Source organism: Ciconia boyciana, chromosome 14 (genome assembly GCF_034638445.1).
Source record: "Ciconia boyciana chromosome 14, ASM3463844v1, whole genome shotgun sequence".
In the NCBI taxonomy this organism is placed as follows: domain Eukaryota; kingdom Metazoa; phylum Chordata; class Aves; order Ciconiiformes; family Ciconiidae; genus Ciconia; species Ciconia boyciana.
The window spans coordinates 10,745,409-10,764,527 of NC_132947.1; the positions used below are offsets into that span (position 1 = coordinate 10,745,409).

At 36.9% G+C, this 19,119-nt stretch overlaps 2 protein-coding genes across 6 annotated transcripts in view; one reads left to right on the forward strand and one right to left on the reverse strand.

Annotated features, from left to right (window-relative positions):
* SULF2 (sulfatase 2) overlaps positions 1-5,689 on the forward strand; it is a 167,197-nt gene extending 161,508 nt beyond the window's left edge. For 3 of the 4 annotated variants that reach the window (XM_072879386.1, XM_072879387.1, XM_072879389.1), the window contains 6 exons: positions 19-188; positions 689-831; positions 1,052-1,175; positions 2,498-2,528; positions 2,830-2,886; positions 3,997-5,689. In XM_072879386.1, coding sequence (XP_072735487.1) covers positions 19-188; positions 689-831; positions 1,052-1,175; positions 2,498-2,528; positions 2,830-2,886; positions 3,997-4,027 — 556 coding nt within the window. In that variant the 3' untranslated portion in view covers positions 4,028-5,689. Of the gene's footprint in view, positions 1-18; positions 189-688; positions 832-1,051; positions 1,176-2,497; positions 2,529-2,829; positions 2,891-3,996 lie in introns of those variants that run through there. The other variant, XM_072879388.1, reaches the window with a different exon arrangement.
* Positions 5,690-9,490: 3,801 nt separating this feature from the next.
* The window catches only part of NCOA3 (nuclear receptor coactivator 3), a 90,933-nt gene continuing 81,304 nt past the window's right edge, over positions 9,491-19,119 (reverse strand). Inside the window, exons 15-24 of one of the 2 annotated variants that reach the window (XM_072879008.1) lie at positions 17,906-18,094; positions 17,124-17,363; positions 15,587-15,713; positions 14,911-15,082; positions 13,829-14,125; positions 12,593-12,697; positions 11,902-12,124; positions 11,509-11,683; positions 10,797-10,938; positions 9,491-9,777 (exon numbers count right to left, since the gene is read on the reverse strand). In XM_072879008.1, the coding sequence (XP_072735109.1) occupies positions 9,766-9,777; positions 10,797-10,938; positions 11,509-11,683; positions 11,902-12,124; positions 12,593-12,697; positions 13,829-14,125; positions 14,911-15,082; positions 15,587-15,713; positions 17,124-17,363; positions 17,906-18,094 (1,682 nt within the window). In that variant the 3' untranslated portion in view covers positions 9,491-9,765. Of the gene's footprint in view, positions 9,778-10,796; positions 10,939-11,508; positions 11,684-11,901; positions 12,128-12,592; positions 12,698-13,828; positions 14,126-14,910; positions 15,083-15,586; positions 15,714-17,123; positions 17,364-17,905; positions 18,095-19,119 lie in introns of both variants that reach the window. The other variant, XM_072879007.1, reaches the window with a different exon arrangement.

Here is a 19,119-nt window from a genome sequence, read left to right on the forward strand (position 1 = left end):
AATGTTTCATGTGTGCAGGAAAGCCCTACAGGAGAAAGACAGGCTGTGGCTGCTTCGAGAGCAAAGACGAAAGAAGAAACTGCGCAAACTGCTTAAGAGAATAAAAAATAATGACACATGCAGCATGCCTGGTCTGACCTGCTTCACCCATGACAACCAACACTGGCAAACTGCTCCCCTGTGGACACGTAAGGATACTTTAAACTAAGTAATAGGTAGGCGGGTACTGGCTAGGCTGGGCTAGGATTCTGGGTTACTAGAAGCTACCAATATCATTAGTGATGTAGCCAAAGCTACACAGCCTTCTTCATACTAAATAATCTCTGTTTCAGTGTTGGCATTATCCTTGCACAAAAGACAAAGGATTTAAAAACAAAAACAACTGCAAATAAAAAACTACAGATATTGTGTACAGTACAATTATGCGTAGTGCCTCACCATCTGAAATATTTCCCAACCAGAGAAGACAGGGAAAGCAACTAGCCAAGACGTTGCTTGAATTAGCCATGTTGTGTAGGTTAGGTATGCATAGAACAAGAAGCTGATGCTGGAAGGCATTCTCTGCTTTAGAGCTCAGGAGTCACAGAGCAACTGTCTATGAATAAAGTGATACCATAAACAGAAAATACCAAACAGTGCTAAAGACAGCAGCATGTAGCTTATGTCTTTATAACTCTTCAATTTGCAGTGGGCCCTTTCTGTGCCTGTACCAGTGCCAACAACAACACATACTGGTGTTTGAGGACAATCAATGAGACCCACAACTTCCTGTTCTGTGAATTTGCTACTGGATTTTTGGAGTATTTTGATCTAAATACTGATCCATATCAGGTACGTGATCATAGAACAGCTCTAGAAATACATCATTGTTCCTTACTGATGATAAGCCGAAATAGCGCAGTATTGGTGCAGAATGTAGATAAGGTCTAAATCATTTAATGTAGTATGATTTGGCTTCTTTCCTGTTACAAATAAACCGCATGTATTCCATATATGAAAGTCACCAAACTACAGAGCAATAGTTACTAACGAGAACCCCTGTTTATTGCAGCTAATTAATGCAGTGAATACACTAGATAGAGACGTTCTCAATCAACTGCACGTCCAGCTCATGGAACTACGAAGCTGCAAAGGATATAAGCAATGCAATCCGAGAACTAGGAACATGGATCTGGGTAAGTGCCTCTTCTGTCACACTCAAAAACTCCCCAAAAGAAATGAGGCTCTTATTTACCATTATGAAACTTGTATCAGTCAAAAGGATTTTAGTATTTATTTATACTAGTAATGTCCTGCTGAGGCTGATGACTGTGTGCTCAGATTTTTGTATTTGTTCAATTTGTGTTCTGTAATGTTACTTAAAAGAAGACTGAAACTTAAATAGTACAGTGAGGAGTATTGCTGAGATGCAGGGGAAGGAGATGAGAAAGGAACAAAACTGGTGAAAGAGGGAAAGAGTACCCTAATAGCCACTTCCAACTTCATAGACTCGTAGGACAGCTCAAGTTGGAAGGGACTTCTGGAGTTCATCTAGTCCAAACTTCTGCTCAACACAGGGTCAGCTGTGAGGTCAGACCAGGTTACTCAGGGTTTTATCCAGTCCTATCTTGAAAACCTCCAAGGCTGGAGACTGCACAACCTCTCTGGGCAACTGGTTTAGCACTTGAGTTTCAGCATTCCAACTGAAGGCATAATTTTTAGAAACACTTGTTTAGAGACAGTACAGCCCATGCAGCCTTGGTAAACCGGCTTAAAAATAACTTCAAAAAGGACGCTAGTGCTTAAGCTGGTCAGTTTTTTCCCCTACCTGTGTTACTGCAAGGTAGTTGTGAAATAACAGCGCATCTAAGAAGGGATGCATTATGCTACCAAAAGATGTGCTCTTGTAACTATGGATTTAAATTCCAAAAAGCAAAATGGGTCTCCACTCTTGTTCTAGGTTAGTTTCATCACTTCCTATCCCTTACATTTTCTCTGGGTCTACTCAATGGATCTGGTTTTACACTGCTTGTGATTTTTTTTATGTTTAATGATGATAGCAAACCAAGAGGTACAGTTACTTGTATTCCTTCTTTTTAAATTGCATTTCTTATGCCCCTTAGTACAATTAAGTTGACATAAGAAATGCTGTTTTTAAAATATGTAGCCTTTAGAGCTTGAAGACCCCAAACCCAAAAATACTGTTACTATCTCAGGTCTTATTTAGTACGTGCACTGCACAGAGCTGTGCATTTTGAAATCAACAGGTTTTGACATTTAAATACACCACTGAAGGACATGTACAGAAAGGTTTCAAAGGTATCCATCCCATTTTACAACCTATTTTACCTAGAATAAGGGATTAAATAAAAAAATAACAGCTCCAGTTAGTTAACATGTATAGCAATACAGATTATTCTGTCAATATTCTTAGGTCTTTTTTTAAATTGTGCCTTACCTGATACCTTATTCTGTTGCAGGCAATGATTAGTAACATTGTTAATTTTTCCTCATCTAGGACTTAAAGATGGAAGCTACGACCAGTACAGGTACATTTTTTAAAAATAGTTAAATTATTATTCTTAAGTACTACCTTCATGGTGAAGGAGTTAGGAGTGTGGGATTGGGAACCACATGGACAGACACTGCCTGGAATAGCGTTTGCAAGATCTTTCCATCCCAGTTACTTTGAAATACTGGAGCTATTTCTATTCCAATGTTACAGCATGTCCTAACCTTTGTAGTCAAAATTCAGGCTAACTCTTCTCCTTCCTCATCTTTCAGACTGTAGTGCTGGTGGTTTTCTTGGTGATGGTTAACTTTTTTCTCCTTTTGCTGCTTGAAAATTAGGCAGTTTCAGCGTCGAAAGTGGCCAGATGTGAAGAGACCATCATCTGCCAAGTCACTGTGAGTTGGGAGCAGTTCACAAAAAGCTTTTCCTTACCTTTCTTTCCTTCACTTTTCTTTTTGCATGCAGCACCTTTTTTTAACATCATCATCTATTCTCATGGAATGCTTATGTGGGAAGTCCTCTAAATTATTCAAGAAATACGATACTGCCATTGTTACAGACTACTGCTGTACAAAACCTCTTGGTACATGTTTTCTGGGAATCTAGGAGCACTGAGGTCAAGGCAATTTCAAACTTGAGCAAAGGTGGATGCTCGGTTGAAGAACCCAATTATGGTTAACTGCCATTAAAAATTAGAGGCCATTACGCTGGTTTTGTCTAAATTTAAACTTGTAGCAGCTACCTAGTGGTCTTTCACACCATCCAGTGTGATGGAAATTGATTGTAATTTGAATTACAAAACTGATTGTAATTTCTCAGAGTAGAGAGAGTATCATGTATTTTCTTGCTCTTTATCCAACCACAGCCTCATGCATTGTGAGCAAAAAAAGCAAGTTAGAACAGAAAGGAGACTACAAGACAAATCTGTACATTTTGTTTTATTCCGACATTAGACTAAAATGTAAGATTGCTTTTTGCTTACTTAACTGCCCTTTAAAACTTGAAGATGATACTCAGTTCTCAACTGGCCAGAGCCAAAGGTGAGATACAAATTTAAAGACATGAAAAAGTTACCTTTGCTATGTCAGTTACTGTCTCTGAATCTCCCCTGAAAAAGAAAAGAAGGTTGAGACTTCAGCTCATTAAAAATCATAAGGTGCTCTCAAATTGTGCAGTGAAAAAATATGCACAAGTGCCTTAATAGGCACAATCTAGCATTCTCAACTCGCTCAAGAGGATTTGCTTGTTTAATGGTAGTATTTTTATTTCTAGTTGAAGAGATCCAAGACTGGCTTTCGAACCAAAATGAAGCTAGAATTAATGAGACAAGTTTTGTACAGGTTGAAGTTTCAAACATAGTTGGATTGTTTCTGTGATATACCTGCTATATTTTTATAGGTGGCCCACAGTGTTTCTTCCTGCATGGAACCATTAAAAATATCTTTCTAACTACTTCCTACTAGAAGTTTATATACTAAATCAATCATGTTTGTTTTATTTTAAAGAGGACAACTGTGGGAAGGATGGGAGGGCTAACCTCCCCCAACTGCTGCACCTCCATGAGGATACAAACTGGCTGGAACTTGAAACCATGTACAGACTAAATGAAAATGTGTATGACTTCAGAAAGATTTATAACGTTAGCCTGGAGGACTGGATAAACTTTGAGGCTGAAATAGATAGAATGTTTGCACTGGTGAGTGAATTAAATAGATGCAGTGAAATCATGGGAAATGCTGTCAGAAATACAGGTCTCCGATATCCACTATTGTACCTGCTTTTTGCTTTGGATTATACCTCACCTGCTTCACAAGGCATTTTACTTCAAGAAGACACCACTAACACTGATCCAGGAATTGACAGAAGAGGAAATACAGCCGCGTCCCAAAGAGGATTGCCATCCCAGTGGGCAAAGCGTACACAAAGACAGCGGAATTAAACTTAAAACATTTTTCAGTTCAACTATATCTTCAGATGTCATGAGAAAAACTTCAAAGCCAAGTATAACTCTAGAGCAAGCTTTAGAAAACATGGACGCTTTTGCTTCTAACTGGGGTAAAGGTAATGGTGGAAAAGAACTTTTAAGAGATTCAGGAATTGAAGCGAGCAGCATTGAATATTCTCAACACACCATGAGATTTCTCAAATTTCCTCTGAGGATCAATTTTAGTTCCATGTCTACTTGTCCATCCTATTGACACCTCTAGGAAAATTAGAGAAAATCTTTACTAACAGGACGCCAGATTTTTGAGGGGGTTGTGTAAATATTGATCAATATACTGTTTGAAAATAATTCCTTCAGGTTGTGAAGAATTTTGTTAATAAAAAGAGTGGAATGCCCACACACCATTTCTCAAACCATTACTTAATGTTGCATAGTACATTTCAGAATTTATCCATTTTTAAAAGTACTGAAAAATTTCAGTAAATGTACATCTTAAATTTTAATGAAATCAGATTTGTATGAAGTTTTTTTACGTGGTAATATTATATTGTATGTTCAAAGCCAAAACAATTCCTTTGAGAAAGCAGCATTTGCTTAGTAGTGTAACTTTTACATTTATTTTTAAAAAAGGCAGCTCCAAGAAGTTCAATACTTGTAGCCAATAATCTAGTTATAGTTCAGTCTACAAAAAAGTAGATGTTCTGAATGACAGGTACTGTTTAAAGGCTTTTAAAGGGGAAAAAAACCATCATTTTACTAAGGAAGCACAGTGTACAGAGTCTATTTGAGTATTTTCATACAGATGTTATTAAATACGTTGTAGAACAGGCACTAACAGCCATATTTGTATTTGTAATTGTTTTCATGTTAATCTGCTACCTGTTTTAAAGGCACATGCAGGAGGGAGCTCATGTGACAGACTCGACCAGCTGTGGCCTTCACTCTTAACTAAGAGGTACTTTTTTCAAAACACAAACTTAACTTGCACTTCTAGAAACACAGTGTAAAAATACATCATGGAAATTATTTTGATACCATTCCTGGTTTTGCACATTAGGAAATTCAAGTGGAATTACTTCATGGGGGATCTAGATCTCTGGTGAGATCTCCCCATACTCAAAAAATATACTTGAATTTAGGAACTGAGAAAAAAAAACACCCACTCAAAAAGTGGCAGTGGAGTCTTTCATTGTATGTGCTACATAGGAAAACTAGGCTTGAGCTTGTATTTGTATCACACGTGAATAAGTCAAATACACTTCCCAAAATCTTCTTGCAAGTTTTTCTTTTTTTAATTACAGAAGTAATATATGATTGTCTGTCTTAATCTAGCCATAGATTTTGTTTATAACCTGTTACAGATTTCCTGGATTATCAGAAACATCTGCTAGATGATGAGATCCTGGATCAATACAAATAAGTAAAAAATACTGAATTTAAACTCACCAATAGAAACACATTTTTGCTGCTTTCCAGAGAAAAGTGTCAGCTGGCTACCATTCCTAGTGAGTATGCAGAAAGAATACTAGGTTAGATTAAAAAAAAATTTGCACTTACCTTCTTTTGTGTTCAGCCTGTAGTCGTTGACAAGATGAGGGTGTGACTATCAAAATCCGGCATGGCCAGTGTTACTGCTGCTGTTACGTATCAGTCGGAAGCTTGAAAAGTTACCATGTCCCTTTATACAAAATATTGAGCTGTGGGACTTGGATGGGACACAAGCAGCAGCTGTTATTTTATGAAAGGTAGGTTGTGGCCAAGTTATGGGGAAAGCTACCACCTCTTCTCCTTTCAGCTCTGCTAAAGACTGTTATTTAAGTTGAAAAAGACATAAATTGCACTCGGCGTCAATGCAACCTTAGTTGCTAAATGGGTCTCACAGGTGGAAGGTCTAGGTTGTTACTCTCTTAGCTTTTACGGCCAACTAGGAAAAAAATTTCCATCATTTGCTATATATAGCTTTCCTCAGTAAATAGCACTGGATTTTCTCTGACCTTCCCAGGATACAGTTATCAGCCTTAAAGTATTAGACAGCTAATACACTATGTCACCAAAGTCTGATTTTAAATAGAAACCTTTATTTACATTATTATTAACATCCAAACACAAAAATCAGAAGAGCAGTAATACCTTACAACCAACTCTTTTATAAATCAGTCCCCATGATTTTTCTGTTTTGCAACATAAAGATACAGATATTTCAAGCAATACTTAATGTAAACTAAACTTAAATGCAGTTCTCAATACTGTATGCCTTCTCCTGAGAATTTTTTAAAATATTGCTCTCAGAATTACATGATTTCATACTTGCTGTATCATTCTGTCACCTGGTAGTCTGCACATAAATTCTAAAATAAAATGTGTGCTAATTGGTACAACATTCAAATAGTTTTGTCTTATGACTGAAAAATGGTCCTGATTTTCTAACTTTCAAAGCAGTATTTTAGGCCAAGATTGGAAAAAAATACTACATATTAATTTTATAAAAACATGGTTTCTGTGATTGAAAGAGTAACAGAGACATGTAGCAAAACAACGCTCATTATGCAGCAGCAATCAGAGGTGGCTGTACTAGCTAATTGTTCTCTTTCTTACTGTTGAAAAATGTTATGCAGGTGGTTTTTAAAAACAAACATTCAGAAAAATCTGCTACTATAGAACCAAAGCAGAATTTGTGGAGATATTCAATGTCAACAGATTTCAAGGTCAGTTTTATTTACTGCAGTAGGTAAGATTTTCCAACTAGATGTAGTATTTAGGATCAGTGCTGCCAAGAAAGATGTCATCAATGCATATTAAGAATGCCCCCTCCCTCCTTTAACCAAGTTTAAACTAAAAATCTTTGGATTCAGCAAAAAAGTAGGTACTGGAAAGCTCCAACATTCTAAACACAGATGAGAAAATGTTGATCCTTTATAACATCAGTCAGGTACCAGTTATACATAGATGTATAAACAGAATCACTCATTTAAAAAAAATTAAAAGGGCACAATGTGTAAAGTAGTGAAGTAGTATAGCCTAAGAGCTCACCTAATGAAAGCAATCAGGGTTTGTAGTTTCCATCAATATAATGAACAACTACAAAATACAAAGATTGTTCTACTCTGATTTGCTATAAAAAGCAAGGGATTGTTGCCTTTCAACTTCAGTAGGCAGCACTTACTCAACAAATAGATATGTTCTAAGAAATAAAAAAAGAAGATAAAAGTTCCTCAGGCTTTTAAAAGTTTTGCATTAAAAAACACACATGAATTGGACTGAAGGTTTCAAATAAATACTATCACCTAATCTATATACTCAGTACTAACTGCAGAGACAGGGTTGCATAAAGTAGATCGATTGAATCTACATTCCCTTTGGAACACAACTGGCTGTATGCTAAGGATGAACTTTTTGAGAATAGCTTTAGTTAAAGTTATTTCTATTAAAATGGAAGATCACTGAATATGCTGAACAATAAAACCACCTCTTGCTTTACAGTACCAAGAAGAAGCAATCAAGAACACAGATTTATTTTTTTTTTTTTACTCACTTGGGAGAAGTCAGTTTTCCATTACACAGTGAACAACAGAACAAAAGCACCACACATCTTAAACATTTCCGGGTCGTTCCTTGTGGAAGTTTAGAAGTTTGACTCATTGTAACTGCCTGAAACTGGAAAAACTGCAAGAGGATCTTCATTTCAAGGAACCAAAATGGGGAGAGGGGGAATGGAACCTAACAGCAGATAATATGAATAAATTTGTAGCCAGACTTAAATACTGATAGGAGAGAAACCTGCTTAGAAAATACATTCATTACTATTAGAACAATCCAATGAGGTGCAGACATTTGGTTAAAGTGTGGCTTAATATCCTTAAAGATTTCTGGATGTCATGTAACAACAAATATTTTGCAACAGACAAACTTTTCTGAAGAACATTTAGAGTTCATTAAAATTGACCAATAAAGACACAATCCAGATTCATCAACTGAAAAAGCAACATATTATAGAAAGACATGACTGTCATGACAAGTCAGTAACATCTTACAATGCAGAGCCTTTTTGTCAAATTGCCTTACTTAAAAAGAAAAGAAATGTAACAAAGTGCTCACAGGTGGAGAAAGCAGTTAACAACTGGTCTTTTATAAAAAGCTATACTTTAAAGATGTAAAAATAAATGAAGTGTTGAAGACCAAAGAAGAGAAAGGTGTGGGCCAAAGTCACCCAGCTTCAAAGTCATTAAATTTAATTAAAATAATTAAAAAAAAAAAAAAAATCTATTTGGACCTCAACTACACTGAGTTTACAGAAATCAATTTTGTTAAATATTTAGCTTCACAAACTCTGCAAAAATGAGTTAGTGACCTACAAAAGTCATATATATAATACATTATCTTAAAGATCATATTTACAAAATTTATTCACAAAAAGACTGCAAGATTCTGATTCAGACTGCAGTGCCTTGCCTTGAGTTTTCTGAAGTTATTTTCAAAAAGATGAAAGATTATTGCTCTAATTTCCATACACAGAAAACATTACATTATGCAGTCTTTTCAAATAATTCTTAAGGGATTGTGTTTGAGAAGGAACATGAGTACACCATACCTTCATATTAAGTCCTTATCAAAGATATTGCATTAATCCATTATATAGTCTTTTATAAAGTGCACTCAGCTGCACATCACTATGTAAATATTAGTCACAATTGTGTTTAAATAATTTAAATTTATTATCCTCTCTTTTTACCCCTTGGCTTCAATGGACAGGATTTTGGACTAGTATGTGCCAATTCATTTTGCACTGCTACTTTGCTTGGGAAATCCTGACTCTTGGGGGTAAGAGATTAAAAGCAGCATTTATATTCAGGAATTAATATAAAAGAGTCAAGGCTAGGAACTACATTCTCTGTCAGATATTGGTACTAGAGAAATCAGAAAATTCTTACCACCGTGACTTCTCCAGGCACTTTTGTCTGCCTGTAGTTAAAGGGCTTTGGATAGCTGCAGTAAACAGATAAGGTATACCAGAGTCTACCCATCATATCTACTAAAATGCCATTGCCAAATTCACATTTCTAGAGGCAGAGCGCCAAAAATATGTATGACCTTTTTTGTACACCACAATATACAGTAATACAGAGATTGCTTCTACTAAAATGGGTTTTTTGTTGGTTTTTTTTTTTTCCCTCTGAATGAAGTAACTTAGGACATCATGGTGATTAACAGGAAAAATCACTTATTTCTGGAAGGCCAGTACTAGTTGCCGTGAAGAATGCGTAGCTTTCCTTTATTATACTAGTGCATCATTAATACAGCGCATTCTTGTTTGAAGGTATGGTTCTAGGTGTCAGCAGTATTTCTGTTAAAGAAAAGAAGAAATAATCATCAGAGAAAATAAAAAACACCTTTGCTGAAAAAAAACCAGTCAACATACTGCATTTTGAAAGGAAAGTACTGACAGTCAGTTTCTAAGCAGAATAGCATTTTAGTGCTCCACTTTGAAGATAAATTTGTAGAAAAGGAATGCTTTCCCAGAACTTCCTAAACATGTTATTTGGGTATCTTCACTGTATGACATGTGGGTTTGGAAAATCTGATATTTCACCTTCATTTTCCCCTCTTTATAAAAGGTACTTGTTATATCAAAGTCCTCTAATACCGTACTTATTCCCCAGAAGTCCTCAGATTATTTTGGCTGCTTCCTTAGGTACCTTAGACAAAATTTCATGAGGTACTTTCTACTTGAATATATTTATCTTATCTCAATATTATGTTGTTCATCCCTTAGTATTTTGTGAAAAGATTACAGCAAAAGTATATTTAGTATTTCAGCCTTCTTTGCAGTGCCTGTTATTAGCTAATTTTTCCCTTAAATAAGGGGCCTAAATTTTCCACAGTTTCTTGCTATGCATACACAAGCTATTCTAGGGTATCATAAGGGTAAGTATCATCATCAGCTTCTGCCAGAAGAAGGATACTGTGCTACCAGGATTCTTCGTCCGACTCATGAGAGCTATTATATATAATCTTTTACATCAGCTGAAGATGCATTTCGCAATCTCTGTGTTTTGCTGTCTGGATTTTCTCCAGGCTCTGAAGTATTTAGGTATCCTTTGTGCAGTTTAAGCCTTGAGCCTACCCAAGATACTTCAAAGTCAACAGCTAATCACAACATACAGCTTGGGTTCATCATGGATTTGATTTAAATATCATCAAGAATAAAGTATCTCTTGGGACATACAAATGGTAGGTCCACAGATGTAAATACAAACAGGGTAACTGAGAACAGGATTGTGCCAGAGGAACGGCTTGAAGCAAACTATACTCGATGAGAAAAGAGTCAACAGATCTTTTACTCGATCTTTATGTACAGCTTACCTGGTCTGGACCCATAGGCATCCCTGACATAGGCATGGCATTAATACTCATCTGTCCAATATGGCCGCTGCTGCCATTCATGTGCATCATACTGTATGCTGCTGGATTACTTTGATGGCTGAACTGCTGCTGTGGGAAAGAACTGAAGCACAAAAGGACAAATAAAATTACCTTCCAAGAAGTTTACACATTGATATATTGCCTTCCCTGCACCAGCTGTCAACACATGAAAGAGAAAACTATTTTTACATTTACTTGTTTCTACCTAATATCTGCTTAATATAGAAACAGAAATTTCCCTCCCAAAAGGAATTTTGAACTTTTAGATACACACAGAAGTATGTGTAGGCATTTCCTATTGTAACCTTTGTGGAGGCTTCTGTTAGGGCTGTACTTGTAATACTATTGTATTACTATTGTAATACTTGTGTCCCGTCCCCCCCCCAAGTTATTTTTTCAATATTCAAAGACTGAATGTTGCTTCCGGTTACAAAGATTGCAGAGGTCCCGTATGAATAAATGGAGCTAAGCATAAGATGCATTTAATTGGCCTATTTCCTAAACCAGAGCAGGATCAAGGACAGTACAGACGCTAGAGATACAATTTTTCCCTCTTCTAAATCCTTTTCCTACTACAAGCTATAACATAGCTTCTACTTTCAACAAAATGAAAGACAATTTTTGAGCTACAGGTTATAACTGTGAAGTTCACCTGCTCCTGGCCATGCTTCCTGACGGCCAGCCCTTCATCTCAGGGGACTGGTACATTGTTGCTGTCTGAGCATGCTGCATCATGGGAGTCTGGGAGGGTCCAATTCTTGATGACATCATTGGGTTGGGAGGGCTTGATACTCTGCTAAATGCAGGATCAGGTTGTTGGCTTATTCCTTAAAAGACAAAGGACAGACAATACACTTCAGTTATCATCACCTTGTACTTTTAGTTTATCTTCTTGCAATGATGGGAAGGGAAAAAGTCATCCTTTTTTGTAGAATTATTTTCCATTTTTCAGAATGATTGGTATTTAGGTAGTTTGGATTAATAATAAATGAAGAAAGGGAACAGAACACCAGACAGACAATAAAAACCACGTTAGTACTAGTACCATAATTAGGTGGATAGGGGAATTGCTGTGGAGGAACTTGAGCCATTGGAGGGCCTGTCAGAGCACTATCCATGCTTCCTGAGGCAGTCACATTTGGTGGTGGACTGAAGGCCTGAGGTTGCTGTTGCTGCTGCATCATCATTGCCATCCTCTGTTGTCTAAAATGATGACTTATTAGCTCCCTGTTACGCTGAGCCACCATTTGAGCATTAAGAAAACCTTGCTGCTATCCCCCAAAGAAAAAAAAGTCATATTAGAAAACACTTTTACAAATGAAATCACATCAGAGTCAATCAAACCACCTACACTCTAAGATCCAGCATATCCATTACCAGAACAGAAAGTTAAAAAAACCCACAGCCAGTACAAAAATCATCAGACTATCAGACAAAGGTTTTTATTAAGTTGTTGTTAGTGCTAAACAAATGATAAAGTAGATTAACTATCATATCCTCCATGGAAAAGACTGCTGGCATACTGCATTGATAGCATGACCTAAGGAACAAAACCTTCTGAATCTCATGAATAAGAGAGGTAAAAAAACATCTTTTTTTAATTGTACAGGGGAAAAAACAAAACAAAAAGGAATGCTGTGGAACCATGAAAGAAGGTCCAAATTCTAAACAGACGTGTAAAAGATGTGTCTATTTAAAAATTACAGTTTCAGATGGCTAGTGTAATAACTACTTACCTGTGATCCCACCTGTGGCTGCATAACTGGTCTCATCACTGAGGTATTGCCACTGACTGGATTTTCCATTTTCATTTCAAGCGCTTGACGGGTCTGATTCATAAACTTGGAAAAAGACATTTTAGCACTATTAGCTTGAAAATACCAGTATCTGAACAAAGTAATGGCAACTCCTCCAAAAAACATTCTTTACAGACCTCCTGAATCCATAAAGTGCAGTGGTTAATTCTTGCCTTGTTTGATGTACCTGAAGTACCAAACTATCTGGTTAAGCAGCTCAAACACACACAAAAAGAAAAAGCTTCCAAACAGTGCAGCACTAACTGCTTTTATTTTTTTCTTCCCTTGAAATTAGCACTTTTTAAGACTAAATATAGAGCAGACTATCTATTTGTTCCAAATCATGTTTTGGGCAGAAGGGTATAATCACTAGCTTTGCTTAAAATAATAAAATCTGTTCCTTCCCTCTCCATCACAAAACCCCAAAGCCATACAGATTGAATTAGTGTCACAGAACAACCAAGCGAGAACACAGTATTTCCTAAGGATTAAACATTGCCATTCCATGTCACACAGCACTATCTCAGTTTTCCAAGTTTTATTTGTACATTGTATTTGGTATCAGGACTGCATTTTCACATGGGGAATTCAATGCTGAAATCATGCAGCAATTTTTTAAGCAGCGCTTTCAACCCAGGGTTAAGATCTATGTGTCTGTATCTATTCTCTCACCTTTCATCCTAAGAAAATACCTAAAATGACATCAAATCAATAAATGGAAAGCAAACCCGTATTTCAATAAGCCCAAATGATTAGTTAGAAAACATAGTGAAAAAGTAGTAACATTTGATTTACAGGAGAAATGCCGCTGCCCATTTAATGATATCAGTGAGATTCAGAAAAAATACTAAATCTTAACATGGATAAAGAGATCATCCAGAGCTACGTCGTACAAGAGTACTGTTTTAAGTAGCAATAATGTTGTGTGCTGCAGGAACCAATCCAATCTGAAGCTAAGGAGGCTGATGAAGGAGAAACACTTGTCCTAATAAAGGTTCCTTCACTCCCACAGCCATTAGGCACTCAGTGTGAAAAGCACTGTCAAAATGAAAGATCCGTCCTTTCCATCATCTGCTGTAATATCAATTTTCACATTCGTGAAGCAACACAATTCAGTGTGCACCTTATTCCATTCCAAAACAACAAGAAAGTGTAAACGCAGGAGCAAAAGATTACCTGCTGCCCCTGAAGCCTCTGCTGGAGCTGCATGCGGAGCTGCTTTGGTGTGTTGGTTCGAGGTCTCATCACATTTGCTCTGGGATGCATACTTTGAAGTGGGAAATTGCTCTGTTGGCTCATCTGGCTCATCACTGAATTAAAGGATGGCTGTTGTCCCTGAATGTTACTAAAACCTCCTGGCATTGCTGCCCCTTGCCCTTGATAGGGCTGACCATATAATGAAGGCTTCTGGTCAATCATAACTGAAGATTCCTGACCTTGAAATGAATCTTGTTTGGGTTCCAAAGCTTGTCCCTTCAACGATACAAAAGTGTTTTCACTAGCAGTATATTCTTTAAGTAGAAATACTTAAAGAAACAATAAAGCTAACACAGCATACAACAACCAATAGTTTCTTGGGTAGAACATAGCATGGACAGATTACTCTTAGTTTTGTCTCTGGGCAAATGAAATAGAAAAAGTTATTAATCATAATAATTTTTTTTTTAAATCAGTTCTGCTGCACACTGCTTACATAGGCAGACCAGTATCATTATTCAAGCCCTTCCACACTTTCAAACTGCTATTTGTACAAATGACAGTGTAATTTTGTGTTTTTTAGCAAGTTCCCAATTATTCATAGAATTTCTTTTGCCTATTTGCTAGCCATGCAAATTCAAGCTGGAACTGGAGGAGATGGAAGTGCCCTACTCACTAACACGTCACCACCAGTCAAATATTTCCCAACCCAAGCTCAGGTTACAACAGTTTACTAAAGAAACCCAACACAATTCTTTGCTTATAGAATTACAATGATTTACACCCAAAAAAACCCCCTATATACCAAGGCATATTACAATAAACTTACATAAGAAGATGCCATTTTATGTTTTTGTAATGCACAAGAAATTTAATCAATACTGAGCTTCTCCAATGAAAATCACTACTCAATGTAGACGCTTCCAAAGGCAGGTTTAGGAAAATGAAGACAAGGAAGTGAGGAGACAGAGTGAGTGAGGAGGCCCTTTTCACTTTCTTTTCAAGTAACAAAACAATACAGGTTTTTGGAAAATAAATGGCCAAAATCTCCATTTACTTACTTGGTTTACAAGATCAGGAATTCCTAATGCTCTGTCAATTTCTTCCAGACCTGTGACATCCGTATTACTCAGCAATGTGTGCAGCTGATCCAAAAGTGCCCTTTCATCATTCTGGCCTTCCATATTTGGTGCCGGACATAAGAGGTCATCCAAAGAGTTTCTAACTAATTGTCTATAAATATAAAACATTACAACCATTATGGACTATAAAGGCATATGCATCATTTTTATATAGTATATTGACCTGGAGATGATTAAGTACTATAATCACCCAGAAGACTGCAGTTAAGACTTAAAAACTTAAGTCCCAAATTTAGGTCCTAAAATGTCCAGTCAACTGCCATATATCCTTGAACATGGCATGAACATTTACATGAACGTAAATTCTGTTTTCTCCTGGCTTCTGCATGTGCCACAGAGACATGATTTCAGATTTTCCCACCTCTTTTCTCCGTGCCTCCCAACTCAAAGATTGATTGATTTTGTTAGCAGTGCCTTTTGTGGAGCTGGGTTAAGAGATATCCAGTGTCATATCAGCAGCAGAAACAGAAATAGATTCTGACTCCAATCTGTTATCCCCACTGTATATGCTACATTAATTTTTCTCCAGGTCTTAAATTCTTCTGACGGTGAACAGTTGTATTTAAACTTATCCTAAAACCTTCTCCAATTCTACCTGTTTTGTGAACCCCGTGATGCTTGCTCCATGGACAGCATGTTGTCCGGCCACGATCCTGGTTGGTTAGATGGTCCTGGCTGTCCATACGGATTCCCCCCCATGCCAATGTTTATCTCATTTGGTCCTGCGAGGTAAAACATTTGTGTGTTGTTTTTTAAAAACAAAAGGTGTCATCTTGCTCTCCCAGTGTTCACATAAAGCATTGTGGATGATCACACAAACTGTCAAGCAGCTTCACGAGCTTCCATTACCATGTTTTAAAGTGTATACGTACATAAACTCACACTCAAGATAATTTCAGAAATATAATAGACCACAGATTTAAATATGACAGTGATCTAAAGCTGCTACCCTGTTAGAGCAGAATTGCTATTTCTCTAATCCTTAAGCCCCTAAAATAGGAACTTGACAGATACAGCCAAAAAGTTTTCTGGCCAATGAAATCTGGGTACTAGCAAATATACATTGTCACAGTGACGTCAACAACATTTGGCATTTAAAATTCCAAAACAGGGTGAAAATCAAAAGAAACAGAAGGGACATAACAACATTTTGCTCTTTGGGAGGACAGCCTTCCTTCTGCCTATTCAGAGACATACAGCACTACATAGGAGAGTCTGTGTCATCCCGTTATTTCCCAATATTTGTAGGAATCACCTAGCAATAATGATTTCTAGGAAGCTAAGCTGCGGAATTCTGTCTCAGTCAGGACTGCACAAATTTCTTCCTGATTTAGCCTTACATCCACATGTCACATTGAAACAGTAAGTCTGTCTAAGAAAACTGGTAACAGCCCTGGTAGCCTTCCATGATAAAAAAGGAAAAAAAGAATACCACTGTCTATTCCAGCCCTTTTTGGGCATGCCGGCATTGGCACATTAGACAGGACAATTTCAGCCCTAGGCTAAACCTTTGTTAGAACAGAAAAAAAACCTTTGTATAGAACAGAAAAAAACCACAGGCTTTGAGACTCTCCTCATATTTTACACATGCAGCTTATTTTCTCCCATGCAATCATGAATACTTAAAAGAGAACCTGTATTTGCAATGTGGTTTTATATGAAATTTGGATACTCTATGTGAGAAAAATTTTGAAATACTTAAGAAAAAGCTTTAAAAAACCCTGATTACCAAGAAGTTAACAGCAAAAAAACATCTATAGCAAGTACAATGAATTAAATGAATCAGAATACTAGTATCTTCAAATATAATCACAGATGGCATTTAGTTCCGGGAATTTAGCAGAGAAGTACTGCACTAAAGAAATACAAATAAATTATCCCCCCAAAAATCTGGAGACTTGGCATGAATTATCGGTGTATGAAACACACAGATATCACCAGAAGAAAACAAAAAGAACACCAAAAAGTCATCAAATGTCCCCGTTAGTGAACAATAACAGTCTTTACCCTCAAAAAGCCTTTGGATGAAAAGCTCCGTATTTTACCAAACCTGGAAGGATTCTGATGATGAATGCTTGCTAAGAAACTAGTGAGATTGTGCCAAGTAGGACAATAAAAAGTAAGAAACTTACTCATGTGAATCATTTGCTGTTGTAGCACGGGTCTGGTACCAGGCATGCTATTAGAGCGAACGGGCAGCCCAGACATAGAGCCGCCCACCGTGGGTCTGGGAAGGGACGCACCAAACTCGGGCCCTGGTCTCAACATCGAAGGAGAACTTGTAGGTTCCAATCTGTTCACCTTTGAGTTTGGCAAACCCCAGTCTCCTGGTTGATGCTGATTCATCACTACATTTCTGTTGGGAGCACTTGCTATAACGAAGAGCAGAAAATACAGTAATTTTTCATCTAGAATACATTACATATTTGGGGTTTAGAATTATTTTCATGGGGTTTTGTTTTGTTTTACCAGCACAGACACCTGCCAATGACAGAGCAATTCCCCGAACTCCTACAAAAGCATCTAAAGCTTACCATGTCAAGTTCTAAATCATCAAACAACTATATTATTCTAAATATATTTTAAAATATCAATGCCTGACTGCCATCATCACCTGTTCTTGCTTCTATATATCAAAAACATATGTTAAATTCAAAACTCGAAATAGTAAAAAATAATTTAACTACTAAACAAAAGTAAAGCACTGGTAATAATACACAGATGGTAAACACTTATGTTCTTATAATTTTAGCTAGGGTTAATAATTAAAAAGTATTTATCTGCTGATGGTAAAATTAATATTCTTTAATGTTAAGGTTTCTTCTAACCAAAATTCATATTATAATCTTGCAACATTTTTTACATAAAAGCTTTTTCCTTTACAATGAGATTTATTTGTACACAATCAACAAACCCAGATTTGCTCCAAAATTTTCCTGGTTTTCAATCCTTCTTGGACTTCCACCCATCAGGTTTTGCTTTTGTAACATGGAGAACGCATTGACATTCCTCACTGGAGCACTTGAGCCCACAGGGCTGTCTAAAGACAAGGCTCTGTTGAAAGGTGGGCGGGTAGCCTGCACAGACTGGGGACTCCTCATACCTGTTAAAGAATTAAAAGATGCATGTAACAGTACATTTTAAATAGAAAGTACCATTAATAACTTAAATAAATAAGTCTGATCTATTTATGGGCACATATATTTGACCTTAAACGAGCCAGGAATAGTTATTTTGCTTATGTTCTCACTACACAAATCACATTTTGAGTACATAGTTAGGACCTTTAACAGGAAAAGCCAAATGCAGTTCCCTCTGGCCCTAGACATGAAAAGGTTAATTTTAATTTACGTTCTGTAATGAACCATGTTTTTAACATTTTGAAACACACTAGTATTACAGACTCCTTGATATATATGAGTGGTCTGCCCAGCCTTTGGATAACTCTGACATGGAGACAGAAACAAGTCAAATGGTTCTGTTTGGAACAGGCTGAATGCAGACACAGTGTGTTCCTGAGCACAGTGTACGACATGGACTAATTAACCCAGAAATCGCTGTGCTCCACAGCCAATAGTCAGTGGCCTTACGTGTTCTTGTATCTGTTTTTACATTTTTCATTATCCATGTTTCACCTCCTTAGGTTACCTCAGCAATCTATTGCCCTATATAATCAAGAAATGACCAACATTATAAAAGGAAGTGACAACTGCAAGGATGCTGGTCTATTAGCAAGGTTATCTTTCCCTCCTACTCAGTTTCCGACTAAGGAAGGGCATTCCTTTCAATGTCGAGGAGGAGTACTGATTAGAATTTGCAGACCACAAGATGTTTTTGCATAGAATAAGTGGGAAATCAGAAGCTTGCCACCTATCCCATATTATTTCCCTGGTCATCTGTAAGGAACAAAAATTCTCAATTTTAATTTACAACTCTCAAAATATTTTTCCTGAGGTCTTGTCTCTGAGAAATCTACACCAGACAAACCCAGAAGAAACCATAATATAAGGAACTGAAGTTAACAGTATTTGCTGTGTATATAGTAGATGACTGCTGTCAAGACAGCTAATAGTGTACATAATAGCCTATGAAAGCATAATTAGCCATTTTGCATTACATTTGTCCTTG